The sequence below is a fragment of the Elephas maximus genome, chromosome 17 (assembly GCF_024166365.1).
Source record: "Elephas maximus indicus isolate mEleMax1 chromosome 17, mEleMax1 primary haplotype, whole genome shotgun sequence".
NCBI lineage: Eukaryota > Metazoa > Chordata > Mammalia > Proboscidea > Elephantidae > Elephas > Elephas maximus.
Genome location: NC_064835.1, coordinates 44,779,507 through 44,799,713, shown reverse-complemented (window position 1 = coordinate 44,799,713; position 20,207 = coordinate 44,779,507). Strand labels below are relative to the sequence as shown.

Sequence of the window (20,207 nt, the reverse complement as noted above, 5' to 3'; positions counted from 1 at the left end):
GCCAACGTATTCTCAGAAATTTCATGAGCTCTGCATAACCCTACAACTGCCCTAGAATCCCCAACCTCAGGGAGCTTGATTTTAGACTTAGTCACTGAACTCCTTGCTTGACTGGCTTGCAATAAATTCTACCTAATCTTTGTCAAAGGCCTGGTGTCTCTCAACTGAATTGAAGGGTCACAGGGAGCAGGACTCACCCTCGTCAGATTACAATATTGTAAAAGTATTTTCAAAATATGCCACTCCTCATCCCCTCCACTGCTACTACCATCACCAAAGCAATTGTCCTGTCTACCTGGATAATGGTAATGGCCAGCTAACTGATACTTCTCCTGCCCTTGTCCCCCAAAGAGTTCCTGTTAAGCTACAAATCAAATCATGTCCTCTTTTGAAAACTATTCCAGTCATTATCACATCCTTTAAAATGAAAAGAAAATCCTTAAATTAGCTTACAAATCCTACAAAATGAGCCCCTTCATTATTTCTTTGACCTTATTGCCCACACTACCCTTCACAAAGCTGCTTCAAGAACAATGGCTTCCTTGCCTCTTTCCCAACATGTTGGTTACATTTCTGCCTCAGAAATGTGTGATTTTGTCTAACTACAACACCTTTGCCTGGAGATATTCCTATGACTCATTTTCTCACCAACATTGAGACTTTGATCAGTTCATTCCTTCTTAGTGTTGCCTTCCATCACCAATTATTGTAGACCAATTGCAAAAACACCCCAATTCTTTATCCCTCCCTGTATCCATACTACTGGTGACATGACTTTGTAGCTGCTCCTATTAGGGGATAAGTGCTATTTGCCCTCTCCTTCAGTATGAGTTATCTGTGTGAATTGTGTTGATAGATAACATGCAGCAAAAGAGACACTGTGCCAGTATTGAATCTAGACTTCAACAGTACTTATGTGCTTTTACTTACTCTCTTGGAATTCTTCCAATTGCTAGCACAACAAACTAGTTTCAGTCTGGCAAGTGTTTAGAGAAATGTGGTCAAGTCACCTCAATAGCTGCATCTGATGACCAGCCAACTACAGACATGTGAAAGTTACCTGAGCCTTTCTAGATGAGCTAGCACGCAGGTGACCTGCCAGATAACTCTAAATGCATGAACTTTCCAGACAAGATCACTCAAGACTGGTCTATATCAACAGAACTCTTTATTGGTCCAACTCACCAATAAACATGAAAGCAATAAAAATGCTTATTGCTTTTAGCCACTGGGTTTTGTGGATGGTTTATGTGGATGGCAAGAGCTAACTGATACATCATCCTTTTTCAAAGTGCTACTCATCTGTTGTGGATTGAATTGTGTCCCACAAAATGTATGTCAACTTGGCTAGGCCATGATTTCCAGTATTGTCTGGTAGTCCAAGATTTTTTGATCTGATGTGATTATCCTATGTGTTATGAATCCTACAACCATGATGTCAATGAGGCAGGATTAGAGGCAGCTACATCAATGAGGCAGGAGTCAAACTACAGGGTTAGGTTTATCTTGACTTGATCTCTTTCGAAATATAAAAGAGAGACTCGAGCAGAAAGTAGAGACTTCTACCACCAAGAGTGAATAAACAGGGGTGGAGCTCGTTCTTTGGACTGGGTTTCCCTGTGCTGAGAAGCTCCTAGACCAGGGGAAGATTGATGACAAAGACCTTTCCCCAGAGCTGACAGAGAAAGACAGCTTTCTACTAGAGCTGGGATTCTTATTTGGGACTTCTAGCCTCCTAGACTGTGAGAGAATAAATTTCACTTCATTAAACCCATCCTTTTGTGATATTTCAGTTATAGCAGCACTAGATAAGTAAGACAACATCTTACACCAGCCAGCTCTTATTCCTTCCCCCTCTTTATTTTTCTTCATACCCATTACAAAATTACTTAGTAAATTTTAACTTATCCATGTGTTTATTTCCCATCTTCCCCAACTAGGATGACAGCAATGTTTCTGAGTATGACACATAGTAAGCTCTCAATTAATATTTCTTGAGTGAATAAATGACATGGAAACTCTAACATCCATTCTTTGAAAATATTTCTCATTGTTAGAGAAAAGGTGCTGTTTTGCACATAAGAATGTTCACAGTATATCGATCAAGTTTTTTTGAGATGACTCTGATGCCAAATTTTATCAATACATGTATTTCAGAAGGAGATGCAGAAATAACACTAGAATACCTGGAGTTTTTGTATTAATACACTGAGATGAGAATATTAATTAAATATTGTCAGAAGGATTCAATTATAGCTGAACAAAGAACCCTGGGTGGCAACAGTGGTTCAGTGGTAAGATTCTCACCTCTATGCAGGAGACCTGAGTTTGATGCCAAGCCAATGCTCCTCAAACACAGGCACTACTCCTCTGTCAGTGGAGGCTTGCATATTGCTATGATGTTGAACAGATTTTAGGAAACCTTCCAGACTAAGACCAACTAGGAAGAAAGGCCTGGAGATCAGCATAGAAAAATCAGCCAGTGACAACCCTATGAATCACCATGACCCAATCCAATTCTTCATGAAATCACCATTGTTCTAGGAACCATAGCAGCTAAGAATAAAAAGAACCATGATTTCTTTCAGTTAAAAAGTTAGACTGGGGTGCCCATGGGGTGAACTTAAAGTTGTGAGTTAATGAAAAAAGATGTGGGAATAACTTCACTTATTTATAGAGTGAAAGGGTTAATGAGCTAGACACTTGCTTTTGAAAGAATGAATGTCACTGAAGGAAATGAAGAGAAGAGAAAGGTGAATAAAAAAAGGAGCTAGAACAGAAAAACACCGTCAGTGACATTGACCAGAAAGGCTTGGCCAAAAAGGGGATCTGTGGAAGGAAAAAGCAAAAAAGGAATACTACCTTCTATGAGGGAAGTTCAGAATATGAAGAGTTAAAGATTTAATCTTGGGAAAGTCAAGAGTTAGGGGGTAATTACAGAGAAAGGAAAAAGCCAGGGAAAGAAGGAATTAAAGTGGGAATATTCCAGAGTCAAGATGGCACAGGGAAGAGAGAATTCATCTATCAGGATGTAAAACTCACTGAATGCTTCTCCGGATGAACCTTGTGATCTAGCCATGTGAAACATGCAGGTTTCTATACTATGAAAATTCCTGACATGACAAAGGCTATAAGAAAGGTTTACAGCACTTTTCTACAGTAATGTCCCAGAAAAAGGAGTTTAGAAAAGTCCGTGGCTCTTAATTTCCCGAAGGGGCCAAGGAATTAGTGAGGAGAGGAGGCATCTGGGGCAGAGAGAGGAAGTGTACGTGTTCAGGACTGTGTGGGAAGGAAGCAGCAGGTGCAGTGAAGACTCATAGGCCTCCAGCCCTGGTGAGGAGGCTTATGTTCCAGGCTGAAGCCCTGTGAGAGGGCAGCCATAATGTTGCTAACAGCAATAGTCTGCCACATCCTCAGCCTGGAGGCTGCTGATGCTGAGAGTGAAGTCTGTTCCAGACCTAATGCCACTAAACCCGTCAGGGATCTCAGATTTCCAGTTGGATGCCAAGGAGTTAAGAAGCTTAGGAGACTATCCTGGTTTCTGCTTGTATGAGGCTAAGGCATTGCTAACAGTCTGGCTGGACTTGTTCTGATGGTGACTGTTTCTCCCGGAGACACAGTCAGGGAGACTGGAGGCTGGGTTATCACCATGTCTCCACTGACACCTGCAATCAGAGAGGACAATTACCTTACATACACGTATACACACACTTTTTCATAGGCACATTAAAAATACCATTTTAAATGTGCATTTTAATGGAATACATGTCACACATAATTGAGTCAATTTTGGAAATAGCCATCATTTCCCATTACGTCTTAATGTCATTGTTCACCTCTACAAAAATACTTCTCTCAAGGAATTGAGGCACTTTTCATTTCTCTCCAGAGACCCAGAGCAACAAGGACATGAGGACAGGAGCATGTAACACCATCTTGTTGCCTCCATCTGCTTGGTAAAAATCAGCGCACATTGCAAAGCCCCCATTTATATAATCTGAGCAACCACACTGGGCCTGGAGGGTCTATGCAAAGCCATCATTGAACGTGGAAGCAAACTACATGGACAGAAAAAATAAGCAAGTTTTCCTTGTAAAGTTGCAGCTGAAAGTCAATGCTCCAAGGAGTTTAACTCCAAGTGTGTATGGTCTGTGAGTGTCTGGTTCTCTCCAACCCTGCAATTAGCTTAAGATAGCCCAACTGATAGAACCAACAAATGGAAGCTGTTCTGTAAGAGGGCACGCCCATCATAAATCCACAGAACACCTCACAAATAATTTTTCAAATACTGTTACCACCAAGGAGTCAGACATTCTTGATATCCAAAAACATAAGATAACTAGGATATGAATATGAACGTGATGGAAGTGAAATAACAGTGAACAAAAGGAGTTCTCCTTACACTTTAGACTTGGGAGTTACGTGAGTTTTTATAAAGAAATAAATGATAACCTTTACATTCCATGCAAGGCACAGAAAACTAAAAGCAGGGGTACTAGAGATTTGAAAAAAATTTTTTCTAGAAATTAGATACAGAATACACTTCTGTTAGTTTGTTATACTGTGGGGACTTACATGTTGCTTTGATGTTGGAAGCTATGCTGCCAATATAATAATACCAGCAGGGTCACCACAGTGGACAGGTTTCAGCTGAGCTTCCAGACTAAGGCAGACTAGAAAAAGGACCTGGTGGTCTGCTTCTCAAAGAATTAGCCAGTGAAACCTTATTAATAGCAACAGAACAATATCTGTTAAATAGTGCCAGAAGATGAGGCCCTTAGGTTGAAAGACACTCAAAAGAAGGCTGGGGGAAAGCTGCCTCCTTACAGTAGAGTTGACCTTAATGAAATACATGGAGTCAAGTTTTCAGGACATTCATGTGCTGATGTGGCATGACTCAAAATGAGAAGAAACAGCTCAGTACATCCATTAATAATCTAAATATGGAATGTACAAAATACGAATCTAGGAAAATGAAAATTGTCATAAATGAAATGGAATGCATAAACATCAATATTTTGTCATTAGTCCACTGAAATGGACTGGCACTGGTCATTTTGAATTAGAAAATCATATGGCCTACTATGCAGGGAATGATAACTTGAAGAGGAATGGCATTGCATTCAGCATCATCAAAATAAATAAATAAATACAAAGTACGATGCTGTCAGTGATAGACTAACATCCAAACATCCAAAGGAAAACCAGTTAATACGACTATTACTCAAATTTACCAACAAACTACTAAGGTCAAAGATGAAGAAATACAAGATTTTTACCAACGTCTGCAGTCTGAAATTGATCGAATATGCAATCAGGATGCACTGATAATTACTGGTGATTGGAATGCAAATTTTTGGGGAAAAAAAAAAGGATCAGTAGTTGGAAAATATGGCCTTGGTGATAGAAATGATGCCAGAGACTGCATGATTGAATATTGCAAGACCAAAGACTTCTTCACTGCAAGTCCCTTTTTCCACCAATATAAATGGCGACTATGCACATGGACCCCACAAGATGGAATGCACAGAAATCAAATCAACTACACCTGTGAAAAGAGATGATGGAAAAGCTCAATATCATAAATCAGAACAAGGTCAGGGGCTGAGTGCAAATCAGACCATCAATTACTCATATGCAAGTTCAAGTCAAAACTGAAATTAGAACAAGTACTTGAGAGCCAAAAAACGACCTTGAGTATACCCCACCTGAATTTAGAGACCATCTCAGGAACAGAGTTGACACGTTGAACACTAATGACCGAAAACCAGCCGAGTTGTTGAATGACATCAAGGACATCATACATGAAGGAAGCTAAGAGGTCATGAAGAAGACAGGAGGGAAAGGAAAGACCTAAATGGATGTCAGAAGAGACTCTGAGAATTGCTCTTGAATGTCAAGAAGCTAAAGCAAAAGGAAAAAATGATGAAGTAAAAGAACTAAAGAGAAGTTTTTGAAGGTCAGCTTGAGAAGACAAAGTAAAGTATTATGATGACACATGCAAAGGTCTGGAGATAGAAATTCAAAAGGGAAGCACATACTCAGCATTTTTCAGGCTGAAAGAACTGAGGAAAAAATTCAAGTCTCAAGTTGCAGTATTGAGGGATTCTATGAGAAAAATACTAAACAACACATGAAGCATCAATAGAAGATGGAAGGAATACACAGAGTAACTATACCAAAAAGAATAGGTCAACTTTCAAATATTTCAGGAGGTAACATATGATCAGGAACTGATAGCAATGAAGGAAGAAGTCCAAGCTGCACTGAAAGCATTGGGGAAAAACAAGGCCCTCGGAATTGACCCAATACCAATTGAGGTGTTTCAACAAACAGAGGCAGTGCTGGAAGTTCTCTGTCGCCTATGCCAAGAAACTCAGAAGAGAGGTACGTGGCCAACCGACTGGAAAAGTTCCACATTTTTGCCTATTCCTGTGAGAGGTAATCGAACCGGGTATAGAAATTATTGAACAATATTCATTCAAAAGTGGCTACAGCAGACTATGAACAGGGAACTGCCAGAAATGCAAGCCAGATTGAGAAAACAATGTGGAACAAGGGATATCATGGCTAGTGTCAGATGGATCTTGGCTGAAAGCAGATAATACCAGAAAGTTGTTTACCTGTGTTTTACGGACTATGCAAACCATTCAACTGTGTGATTTGTAACAAATTATGGATAACAATTGGGAAGAATGGGAAATCCAGAACCCCTAAATGTACTCATGAGGAAACTGTACATAGATCAAGAGGCAGTCATTCAAACAGAATAAGGACATACTGCATGGTTTACAGAAACCCTGGTGGCATAGTGATTAAGTGCTACGGCTGCTATCCAAAAGGTCAGCAGTTTGAATCCACCTTGAAAACTCTATGGGACAGTTCTACTTTGTCCTATAGGGTTCGCTGTGAGTCGGAATCGACTTGACGGTTTTTTTTTTTTTGTGTGTGTGACATGGTTTACAGTCAAAAATTGTCTGTGTCACGGTTGTATCCTTTCACCATACTTATTCAGCCTGTATGCTGAGCAAATAATTTGAGAAGCTGGATTATATGAAGAAGAATGAGGAATCAGGACTGGGGGAAGACTCATTAACAACGTGTATGATGCAGATGACACAAACTTGTTTGCTGAAGATGAAGAGGACTTGAAGAATTACTGATGAAGATCAAGGACCACAGGCTTCAGTATGGATTACACTTCAACATAAAGGAAATAAAAACCCTCACTACTGGGCCAATAAGTAACATCAGCATAAATGGAGAAACTACTGAAATTGTCATGGATTTCATTTTCCCTGGATCCACAATCAATGTCCACAGAAACAGCATTCAAAAAATCAAAGGATGTATTGCACAGGGCAATTTGGCTGCAAAAAACCTCTGTAAAGTGTTAAAAAGCAAAGATGTCACTTTAAAGACTAAGAGGCATCTGAACCAAGCCATGATGTTTTCAATCGCGTCTTTTGCATATGATAGCTGGGCAAGGAAGAAGGAAGACCAAAGAAGAATTAACATCTTTCAATTATTGCGCTGGTGAAGAACATTGAATATACCATGGATGTCCAGAAGAAGAAACAAATTTGTCTTGGAAGAAGTACAGCCAGAGTGATCTTTAGGAGGGAGGTTGGCGAAACTTCGTCTCACATACGTTGGAGAAGTTATCAGGTAGGATCAGTCCCTGCAGAAGGACATTATGCTTAGCAAAGTAGAAGGTGAACAAATAAAGAGAAAGACCCTCAACGAGATGGATTGACTCAGTGCTTGCAAAAATGGGTTCAAATAACAAAAATAGTGAGGATGGCCAGGGCCTGGGCACTGCTTCATGAGGTTGTTCATAGGGTCACTAAGAGTCAGAATTGACTGGACAGCACCTAACCACAAGAACAACAAAAATAAGCAATATACTAATGAAATATATATATATTTTTTTGCAACTCCAAAACTTAGAAATGTAAAATGGTTAGTATAAACATTAATATTTAAGGGGAAAATTTTTGATGAAGATCTAACACTGTCAAATATTCAAATATATTCTTATCAGTCAGGGCTTTTGATTGCAAAAAAGAGAAACCAACCAAGTCTAAACTAAGCAGGAAATGAAATGATTACTGGGTGACATGCAGATTGGACTGAAAGTCTACAGAACGTGGTGTAGAAAATGTACTTGAAACCAGCTGGCAAAAGCACAGTTCACGATAAAGCAGAGAAGGAAGTTGTATGTGATCCCACCACCACCGCAGACGGGCTGGCTCCACCACCACTGGACACCAGCGATGGAACATTGGATATTGGAAGCCTCTGCTACCATTCTGTTTGCAAACATTGTTGACTCTGTGAATTGAGCATTAGTACCATTTCCTCATGAGCAGTTTCAATAAGTGCTCTTCAAGAATGTATTTTCATTTGCAGAAGCTGTAATCAACCAAAATCAAACCCATTACCATTGACTTGATTCCAATTCCTAGCAACCACATGTGTTACAGAGCAGACCTGAGCTCCATAGACTTTTCTGTGCTGTAACCTTCATGGAAGCAGACCACTAAGCCTTTCTCCTGTGGCTGCACTGGGCGCGTTCCAACTGTCAACCTTTCAGTTAGTAGCTGAGCACAAACTCTTTGCACCACTCAGGGACCTACAGCAAGTGTAAGAGGAAAACCAAAATATAATTATTTTCATCAGAGAATCCACAAAAGTAGTATATGCCATATTCAAGTAGTACTGCCCTATTCAAAAAGTAAGAGACATGCAGTTTACAACTTTATTAACCACAATCCTGTGATTTAAGAATTTCACCATTACTCTCCAAGGTTCTTTGCATAAATGTCCCCTTGCCACATCCCAACCTAAGCTCACACCTGCTGACCTGAACCTCATAAAAAGCTATGAAGGATAGAAACCGTTGAACCAGTGTGTGCTTTCTTGTGTGTATTCTCAACAGCAATAACAACAACAACAACAAAAAAGAAACCCTTTCCCATCAAGACAATTTCAACTCATAGAGACGTATAGGAAAGAGTAGAACTGCCCCATAGAGTTTCCAAGGTGCAGCCAGTAGATTTGAACTGCTGACCTTTTGGTTAGCAAATATAGCTCTTAACCACTGTGCAACCAGCGCTCCTACAACAAAATACAAAATTGAAAAAAAAAAAAAGCTATGAAAGAGAATTTCTTGGGTGATGGAATTTGAGGAACATCACACAAAGAGAAGCTGCAGGACAGGCGCCACCCAGATGCTAGGCTCCTGCTCTGCTATGTTCCAGGTGAGACAAAACCTAGACATGGAGTTTTCTCTCCAGAGTGATCCTCCTATTCCAATAGGTCTACAATTTGAAAAGAGATATGAAATAAATGTTACAAGCCACACAAGCCGGTCCACTTTTCCCAGTTAGAGACCATTTTGGTTTGATTTTCCTTCTATCCCTGATGGCACAGTATCTCTGGATCATCCTCGAATGCCTGTCCTTTTAGGTCCCAGCGGGCAGACCCTGCTCACTAGGTGCCAGAACCTCTGCTGTCTCCCAGGAGAGAAAGTCTCCATTAGCTGCAGGGCCAGTCAGAGTCTCGTCTACACTGACTGGAAACACTACTTAGGCTGGCTTCTGCATAAACCTGAGGAGGGACCTACAGGCCTCATTCACCTCACTTCCTCTATGCATGTTGTTGTGATGCTGAACAGGTTTCAGCAGCACTTCCAGACTAATAGAGACTAGAGAGAAAGGCCTGGTGATCAACTTCTGAAAAATCAGCCAGTAAAATCCTATGGATGAAAACAGTCAGATCTTATTGTTCTTTGGGTTGTCATGACTCAGGGGCTGACAAGATGCCAACTAACAACAAGAAAGAACCATGATTTCCTTCAGCCATGAAATTTATCTTGGGCGCTCAAGGGGTCAATTTAAAGAGGAAGTAATGAAAAAAGAACATGGAAAGCTGGCCCCTGTTTCTAGAGTGATAGGGTTAATGAGTTAGAGACTGGCCTTTGAGAGAATGAGTGCCACTGAAAGACATGGAGAGAGGAGAAGAGGGCAGTAAAATGGGAGCTTAGAGCAGGAAAACACCTTCATTGACATTGCCCAGGAAGGCTTGGCTGGAAATCAGAATCCATGGAAGGAAAAAGTAAGAGTGGAAGATCTGTTTCTGTGGGGGAGATTATAAACATGTAGGGCTCAGATATAATCCTGGGTTAGGTCTAGAGCTGTGAGGGGTAATTGCAGAGAAAGGAAAGAGTCCAGGAAAATAAGGAATTAAAATGAGAATTTTCTAAAGAAGGCACAAGGGAGAAAGAACTAATCTTTCAGGGTATAAAACTCACGGGACCCTCCCCCAAATCAGTCATGTGATATATCCTTCTGAAACTAGTAGGTTCCTGTGATATGAAAACTCCTGAGAAAGCCTACAAGAGATTTTTAGAGCATTCTTTTTTCTATAATTTCCCACAAAAGCGGATCCAGAAGAAGCCATATCCCTAAATTTTCTCTTAGAACCTGCAAATACTCCAAGAAATAGGTCAGCAGATATGGCCTTTAGGGCAGAGAGAGGAAGCCTGCATGGTCAGGGCTGAGCAGAAAGGAAGCAGCTGGTGCAGTGAAGACTCACTGGCCTGTAGCCCTCAGAGGGAGGTTTGTGTTCGAGGCTGAAGCACCGTGGGAGGTTCGTTATTAAATTGCTGACAATAATAAACTGTGGCATCATCAGCCTGGAAGTTGCTGATGGTAAGAGTGAAGTCTGTCCCAGACCCACTGCCACTGAACCGGTCAGGGACCCCAGATGCCCGATTCGATGCATGGCAGATGAGCAGCTTAGGAGCGTGTCCTGGCTTCTGCTGGTACCAGTTTAAGTAGCTGCTCACACTCTGGCTGGCCTTGCAGTTGATGGTGACCGTTTCACCTTGAGACTTAGCCAGAGAGGTTGGAGACTGGGTCAGCACAATGTCCCCACTGGCACCTGCAAACAGATTGGAGAGTTACCATGTATACATTTATACAGACACTTTTTCACACATACATTAAAATATACCATTTGTACCACAACTTCTAGTGATATTATATAAAAAAAAAAAAAATTTTTTTTTTTTTTGCAGCGAATAATTGGTTCCACTTTAAAATTAACTGTCATTTCCCACTCTATGTTAAAATCATTTTTCAACTCTAGAAAGATACTACTCTAGAGAGATTGAAACACTTTTCATTTCTCACCAGAGGCCCAGAGCAACAGGGACATGAGGATCAGAGTGTGTGGCACCATCTTGCTGCCCCTGCCTGCCTGATGCAGATCAGCTCCCATAGCAAAGGCCCTGTTTATAGTATCTGAGCAGCCAGCCTGGTGTTGGAGGGGTCTATGCAAAGCAGTCAGTGAATTGAAAGCAAATTACATGGGCCATAGGTTGTGAAACTAGCCAATGTACTTCAAGAGCCAAATATATCACATAAAGTATAATTTTATGACTAGAAAAGACAAAGCAGGTTCATAGGAGCTCTAATATCTAAAAAAAAAAAAAAAAAACTTGCAGTCCAGGGGATTCCAGCTCATGACAATCACATGTGTTACACAGCAGAGGTGTTCCATAAGGCTTTCTTGACTGTATTCTTTATAGGAGCAGACTGACAGGCTTTTCTTCCAGGGTACACTGGGTGTGTTCAAACTGCCAACCTTTAGGTTAGCAGCCCTTCACAATTGCTTTAAACACCTAAAATCTAATGAAGAGCTACAATTTTAACTTAAAAATAATTTTAAATCAGTTCAGGTTACCTAAATGTTGGACTAGTTTCCTTACAACAACAGTTTCGTAAAACAATAAAAAAAAAGCTGTAAAAAAAAAAATAGAAGGAAAGGGAAGAATACGGAAAATTTTTGCCTCGTTGTTTCATAAAAATTTATAGCTAGAAAATGTCTGAGCTCTGAAGATACTTGTATCCTGAAGGATACCTAAAAGACACTGCAAGTAATTGAGATTGGATTCCGGGGCTATGGAAGGGCCAGAGAAATGGAAGACAGGCCCCGAATTTACTCATATTGACAGTACTCAGGGAGCATATATTGAGCTAGCGTCCAGGAGGGCTTAGATCTCAAAGGAAACGTGACCAAAGAGAATGTGGAACCTTTCATGCCCACAGTGGGTAAGACCTGATAAGAGGGCTCTAGAATCATTTGTGGAAATGGAGAGGAAAAAACAAGCAGGATTTCCTTGTAAAGTTTTGATTGAATGCCAACTCTTCAAAGAGTTTCTTTCCAGGTATGGATGGCCTCAGTGGGCCTGAAACTCTTCAGCCTTGAAGGTGAGACTTCATGTCTCTTACTTTGGATGTATTATCAGGAGGGACCAGTCCCTGCAGGAGATCATGCCTCATAAGGTAGAGGGTCACCAAAAAAGAGAAAGAGTCTCAAAGAAGTGGATTGACACAGTGGCTGCAACATTGGGCTCAAACATAGCAAAGGCTGTGAGGACGGCTCAGGACCAGGGGGTGTTTCGGTTTGTTGTACACAGAGGGTCACTATCAGTTGGACCCAGTTTCATGAAGCAGAACAACAACATGATATGAATACAAATGTAATGCAACAGAAATAACAAGGAACAGGAGGAGTTCTGTTCACACTTCACATTTGGGCTTTATACGAGTTTATTCAAAGAAACAAATGACAAACTTAACATTGTATGCAAGGTACAGAAAACAAAAATGGGGATAGTTCAGATCTGAAGAAGAATAAGTTGAATTTCTACAATTTAGAAATAGAGTTACCAAAATTTTAAAGCTCACTGGAAGACAGACTTCCACTCGTAGGCTAGATGGAATAACAAGGGTAAGATTTACCATCATGCATGAAAAAATTAAAAAAAAAATTAACCACTTAAAAATTATATTTAACAGTTAATACGCTCAACTCCTAGTCCAAAAACAGTAGCATCAAAAATAAATAAAATAAAGTAGACAAAAAACTGGGCGATCTACTTCTGAGAAATGAATCATTGAAAATCACATGAAAATCATTGAATATCATACCATTGACACATGTGGGGTCAACACGGGTCAGAATCAAGTCAACAGCATATGGCTTTTGATCTTACAGAAGTGCATCGCTAGGCCATTGTACCAAGGCCCCACGGGCGGATTTGAACTGCTAAGCTTTCTGTAGTAGTCCAGCACAAACATTACCTCCACATCACTAGTTAAATCTTCATTTGGGGAAGATAATCCAAGACTATAGGTTCCCATCACTGCCATATTCAAAGAGTAAGTCAGAAAAGAGCGCCTACAAGATTTTTTACCACAACCCTGTGCTCTGAGACTTTCACCATCAAACTCCCTGGCTCTTGCCGTAAATGTCCCCTCACCACCACCCCACCCTGGCTCAGCCCTGCTGACCTGAGCCTCATAAATGGAGCCTTTTCTGGAGAGCGGGACCTGAACAACATCACACCAGAGAGAAGCTGCAGGATGGTGACACCACGCCGAACCTCAGGCTCCTGCTCTGCTCTGTTCCAGGGGAGAGGATATTTGCAAACCTGGCAGTGGAGTTTTCTCTTCGGAGTAATCCTTCCATTCAGAGCTACAATTTTAAAACGAGATATGAAAAAAAAAAAATGCTACAAGCAACACGGGCCTGTCCGGCTATCGCAGATAGAGATTATTTTGATTTGGTTGTTTCTTGGATCCCTGATTGGTCAGCATCTCTGCATCATCCCATGTGCCTGTCATTGCAGGTTCCTGCCAGCAGATGGCAATGACACGGTCTCCAGAACCCCTGGCTGTCTCCCTGGGAGAGAGTCCCCAGCAGCTGAAGCGCCATAATTCACATGATTTGAACTCATTGAACTTTATGGACAGATGTTATAGGCCATAACATGGTCTATCTTAGCAGGTGGTTTAAAAGAAAAGTGTTTCCTGCTGTTGTTTGGAGAGTGTCCTCTAAGTTTCAGTTATGTCAGGATGGTTGATAGCCTTGTTCAGTCTCCTACATCCTAACTGGCCGCACTGCATGCTGGAGCTACTACAGAGCCTTTACTACTCTGAGGCCCTCTCAACAGTGGCCGACTTCATGTACCTGGTGTATGGGTCACAGCAGTATACCTGGGGGTGGAATGAAGGTCCAGAACTCAAAGAGGCCTACCAGGTGCTTCTTTCCTTTAAGAAAAAAGGCACACGGTAAAGAGGCTGAGGTAGAATGTGTATTCCCCCTTACACCTTGTCTACTGGGCACACAATATTTATCTTACAGTGACGACAATATTTCACGCCATTTTGTGCCAGCTACAGAGGACAGTTCTCAGAAATAAAAGCTTAAGATCACCTTCAAATAGGGGACATCAGCCACCAGGCCTCAGCCAACATGTTGCCTGGCATCCCAGGAAGAGCCTCCAGGTCGTTTTCAGACCCCCTAGCTCATCTCGACTTGATCCCTGGGTTTGTGCTCTCCTGAACCAGTTACCATGTTGTCAGCTGAGACTCATGGTGACCCCGTGTTTTAAGAGTAGAACTGGGCTACACAGGGTTTTCAATGGCTGACTGGTCTGAAGCAGGCCAACTTGCCTTTCTCCTGATAAGCCTCTTGGAGACTCAAACTTCCAGCCTTTTGCTCAGCAGCCCAGTGTTTGAACTGCTTGCACCACCCATGGCCTCCTGAGCTCTAGTTTAATAACCTGCTGCTGTTGAGTCACTTCCGAGTCATAGAAACCTTTTTGGACCGAGTAGAACTGCCGCACAGGGTTTCTTTATGGAAGCAGGTGCTCTAATTAACCCACTGCCCTTGGGTTGATTCTGACTCATAGCGGCCCTCTAGGACAGAGTTGAAGTGCTCCGTAGAGTTTCTAACTGTGTAAATCTTTTACAGAAGAGGACTGCCCCATCTTTCTCCTGCAGAGCGGATGGTGGGTTCAAACCACAGACCTTTTGGTTACCATCAAGCACTTTAACCATTGCAAAACCAGGGCTTCTTGTTAGAACGGCCAAAAATAGGAGAGTGTAGATTCTGTACTTCTTTTGTATTTAGGAAACCCTGGTGCCATAGTGGTTAAGAGTTCAGCTGCTAACCAAAAGTTTGGCAGATAGAATCCACCAGGCGCTCCTTGGAAACCTTGGGGGGTGATTCTACTCTGTCCTATAAGGTCACTATGAGTCCCATTCCACTGCGCCACAAGTTTGGTTTTTGCTTTTTGGTCCTAAGTCAACAGCACACTAGAGGCACTCAGGTCAAATTCTTGACATGTTTCTCCTGTTTCAGTTTGCAGTCCAAAATGTTCTCTGTGTTTGCCTGACTCTTTAAGGCGTTACTGTCATAAAACCAAAAAAACCAAACCAAACTCACTGCCATTGAGTCAAATTCTTCCTCTCTCTCCATCTCCCTTTTCCTCTCCCCCTCTCTCTGTTTGCCTGCAAACGTTAATCTCAGGCAACTTTCCTAAGAGGTTTTCTACTATCTTTTTCTGTACAAATTCTGAGGGTAGAAGAGCTACTGTACTACCAATATTAATTGTATAGTTTGAATCCAAGGTACATCAGCTTTACTGAACCTTGTAACTTTAATACCAGGGCAGAAACAAAAGATATTGCTCTCTTGTGACTCAGAAATACTATTGACAAGCAAGCATTTGCCATACTTCTTTTCCTACAATCAACAAGTTTTGCCCTTTCAGAAACAAAAATAATTGAAAAAACAAAAAAAAAACCAAACCCGTTTTCTTTATGGTCCTTCCAAATAATGGTTACCCCATGTGAGTCACAGCAGAAGTGAGCTCCACAGGGTTTCCTTTGCTCTTATCTTTATGGAAACTGAGTTTCTTGCCTTTCTTTGGTGGCACCACTGGGGGGGTTTGAGTCACCAATCTTTGGATTAGTGGGTGAGTGCAAACTGTGTGTGCCACCCAGGGACTACTTGAATCTTTACTTTGCCTTAAATAAATACTGCTGGTGCATTCTGGGATGGACGATGAAGATTAATTCTCATAATCTGTTTCAAATTTCACCCAGGGCTGCCAAGATATTCACCTATGAGAGAACCAAATAAGGAGGTTCCTAATTTCCAAGGAAAAGAGTATAAAAGAGGCGTAAGATCTGCCCAAGTAAGTTTCTATCCAGTTCTTACAGCCTCTAAATTTTTGTTCAACTTTCTGGTTTTATCCCCTGACTATTCTCGGGAGCTCAAATTGGTTTGATTTGGTTTCATTTTATCTTAATATATTATTTCATTCTATCCTGTTTAATTCAATTCGTTTTGATTCAAATTGATTTGAGTATTTTGATTTATTACTGACCCTCCATTCTCCCCTTGGCCTAAGAGCTGTTGTAGAGGGGTCAACATACAAATTTCTAGAAGTACTCTGAGTCATCTAGTGCTGCTATAACGGAAATACCTCAGGTAGATGACTTCAACAAAGAGAAATTTATTCTCTCACAGTGTAGTAGGTTTTGTGTCCAAACCCAGGGTTTCAGCTCCAGGAGAAAGGTTTTTCTCTTTATTGGCTCTGGAGGAAGAGTCCTTGTCATCAAACTTCCCCTGGTGTAGGAGCTTCTCAGGCTGAAGGACCCAAAGTCCAAAGGAAACACTCTTGTTCCAGGTGGTGCTTGCTTGGTGCTCTGAGGTCCCCACACTCTGCTTGCTTCCCTTTCCTTTTATCTCTTGAGAGATAAAAGGTGGTTCATGTCACACCCCAGGGAAACTCCCTTTACCATGGATCAGGGGGGTGACCAGAGTAAGGGTGGTGTTGAAGGAGAGAAAATACATTTTCTGTAGTGGTTTAGTATGAAAATAAGAGAGAATGTATTTTCTAGTTTAGTTGTATAAGCTTTGATTACAACCTTTAGTCTGAAAACGTCGATTATTTGCTCTGGAATCTGTCTCATGATTGTTCCGTTGTAGAAAAACAAATTCCATTGTAGAAAAACAAGGTAATCAAGATCTTTGTTGTTGATTAAACCATACTTCTCTCCGAGGTGACAAAAACACTGAGCAATGCCATCAGGACCAGAGATAATTGGGCAAAACCCAGACCCATCCAGTGACAGAAACCAAGATGGCATAAAGAGGCTTGCAAGACGTCAACAATAAGTCACTTGGTCATTTCGTTCCCCTCAAAGAAGAATCAACATTCCTGGGAATTTCTAAATTCTCCCTGTAAAACTCTTTTGTAGCCCTCGTGGGGCAGACAAAATCTGAGGGAAACTTTGCCCCCTCTGTCTCTTCAACAGGGTGTTCAGTAAAGCCCTCTTGCTGCTTACCTCCTCCTGTCTCACTATTGGCTTGAGGCAAGGGGCTGGAATCTGCAAATTGAGGTAACAAATTCTTGCTCCCAAAGTGGGGCATTTTGTCCCTTGAGAGGTGGTGGCCGTGGGTGGGGCTAGGACAGGCCAATTAACCCTTAAGTGGCCGCTGGAGGTTTTTTTTTAAAGCTCAGAAGGGAAACACTAAAAAAAAAAAAAAAGTTTTTTTTTTTTTTTTTTTAACCTCAGAAGGGAAACATTGTAGGGTCCTTATTCTCTCATTGACACTGCGGGTCCCTAACCACACAGAAGCGATGTAAGCAGGGCGCAAGATTGGCTAAGGAAAAACTCCTGGGGCGAGTCTGCGAAACCTCTCCCTGTTGCGCTCAGGGCCAGGGCAAATAGAGGAAGCCCAGAGGGGGCTTAGACTCTTGGTTTCTGAAGCCAGTGCTGTTTCCGATGACTGACCCTGTGAGTAGATTCGTATAAGGGACTCTTGGTGGCTCTAGAGTCTTGGCTTTAGTTTTTTGGGTGTGTGAATGAGGCTGTCACAATTACCTCTGTCATTCTAGGGATTGTCTGGGAGGTTGAGATTGCCGAGGGTGAATGTGAGGCCAGCCAAGTAGTTGGTGCAGGTGTGTGTGCGTATGTGTGTAGGTATATGTGTGAATGTGGGAACTTCACTTGAACTTGACTGATGGAGAGTGTCCAGCTGAGGCACTTGAGATACTGCACTGTCTCTGTCACCGTGTCAGCCCCTATCTGTATATGACCTGTTCCCAAATCCGTGAATACTTTTGGTCCCAGTTTTCTGAGCATGACGACTAGTTTCATAAATTTTCAGTAGCACATCAAGCTCAGGTGTTGTTGGAAAACCATCTCAGTGAGAACTGGGGACCAAAAATCAGCATCAGGGGCATTTTAACTGAAATTATGTTGATAACAGCAGAGATTGAATTTCAAGTAGATGTGGCCGCAGATTGCATTCAAGCAGAAAGGAGAAGGGCCCGGCCTTCCATCACAGTTGAGAAAATAGACCGGGGACCAGGGATGGGAGGGGGATCCTCCATACTGGTAGAGGCCCCCTTGGCATGCGTTCTGACCAGTTCGGGGCCCTACAGTTATGCCCCAATGACTAAAAAGATGATTTTTCTATGCAATAGTGTTTGACCACAAGATAAATTGGCAAGTCAGGAAGCTTTGCCTAAGTTTGGGTCATTAAAGTTTAATACAATTTTTTCAATTGGACCTGTTTTTTAGAAAAGAAAAGAAATGGGGCGAAGTTCCCTAGGTTCAAGCTTTTATGTCACTATATCAGAATATGCACCCTTCTAACCAAGTTCTTTTTCAAGGCAAAGAGAAGCCAAAAGTACTTCCTGATTCCTCCTGTGAGGACCCCTTGTTGGGGGGGATGGGCTCTGGTTTCAGCTGCGGCCCCACCTCCTCCTTATGGTGGCGGTGATGCCTCTGGTGGAGGAGGACAGTGTCGGAGGAGGAGAAAGCACACTTCCCCACCAGGGCCAGAACCAGACTCTAGTGCTAGTCCATCGAGGGGAGCAGAAAGGGGAGACACGGAGGAGATGGGCGGTGGAGACAGGGCTTCAGGTATGGTTTCCCCTTCTCGTACCTGGCAGGGTACAGTTTTCGGTGAGGGAGCCCCGAACACCAAGCAGGGCGTTATCCCCTTCCAGAGGCATCAGCGGGGGTGGATGAAGCAGGCCGTCCCCGGAGGCCGATACTGGGATAGACTCCGTTTTCCACCTCTGACTTACATAATTGGAAAAATCACACCCGCCATATCGGAGCGACCCTAATCGCATGATTGAACATTTTCTTTCTGTTCTCAACTCACCGCCCTACTTGGGCAGATATACAAACTTTACTAACTACCCTCCTTACTGTAGAAGAGCGTCGGATGGTGTTAGAACAGGTACGAAGGGGGGCAGAGAGACTGCATGATTTAGACCCACTAATATTTTTTTTTTTAAAATGAATCAAGGTCCCCAGGTGTGGAAACTGTCCCTACCCCAGATCCAGGACGGGATCACAATAGCGCTGATGGGCGGGGTCGACTTCAACTATATCAGAATTGTCTTTCTGTGGGTTTAAAGTTTGAGGTCCCTAAAACTAAGAGTTTGCAAAAATTAAGAGAAATAATGAAGGAGAAAAAGAGGACCCTTCTGCCTTTTTGGAGAGGGTGACAAATGGTTTCCGGCAATATCCGGATGTAGGCCCTGAAAAAAAAATTTTCAGGGCCTACATCCGGATACTGAGACCTCCCAAAATTCCGTACTTGTGAATATGACTTTCATTTCCCAAAGTGCCCCAGACATACGTAAAAAGTTACAGAAGCTAGAAGGAGGTTTGGGCATGCCTATGGGACAGCTGCTCGAAATTGCTTTTAAATTATATAATAACAGAGAAAAGGCAGCCGAACAAAAAGAAAAGCAAAAAATGAAACAGAAGGCTGCTTTACTGACTGCTGCACTGTCACCTCCGAATTCTGAGCAAGAGAAGGGGCCTAGAAAGTGGTTAAGGCCAGAACATAGACCAAGACCCTCTTTGGGGTCAGGCCAGCGTGCATATTGCAAAAAGCGTGGACATTGGAAACGTGAGTGTCCCAATAGCCCAAAGAAACCGGTGCAGCCAGCCGCCTTGCAGGCTGACCAGGAAGGACCATCCCCTGGAGACGAGTCGGAGGGACGAAGCCAGGACCGATATCGCCATTGGCCATCTCCCTCCGTGAGCCCCGGGTGACCCATAAGGTGGGAGGAAGTCCCATAGACTTTATCTTGGAAACTGGAGCAAGCCTTTGAAAAAAATTAACTATAAGTTAATGACGGCCCCAGCGTTGGGATTGCCTGATTTACAAAAGCCTTTTGAACTGTTTGTGCATGAGGGGAAGGGGATTGCTGTGGGAGTTCTGAGTGACTTGGGGCCCAGCCCAGCGCCCTGTGGCATACTTCTCAAAGCAATTGGACACTGTGGCTAAGGGATCGCCACCGTGTTTAC

At 42.3% G+C, this 20,207-nt stretch overlaps 1 gene segment (V, D, J or C); it reads right to left on the bottom strand.

The window, feature by feature from the left end:
• Positions 1-10,612: 10,612 nt before the first annotated feature.
• LOC126060236 (immunoglobulin kappa variable 4-1-like) lies at positions 10,613-11,260 on the bottom strand. The segment is given in 2 exon segments: positions 10,613-10,947; positions 11,199-11,260. Coding segments are annotated over 2 exon segments (384 nt in total).
• Positions 11,261-20,207: the final 8,947 nt, after the last annotated feature.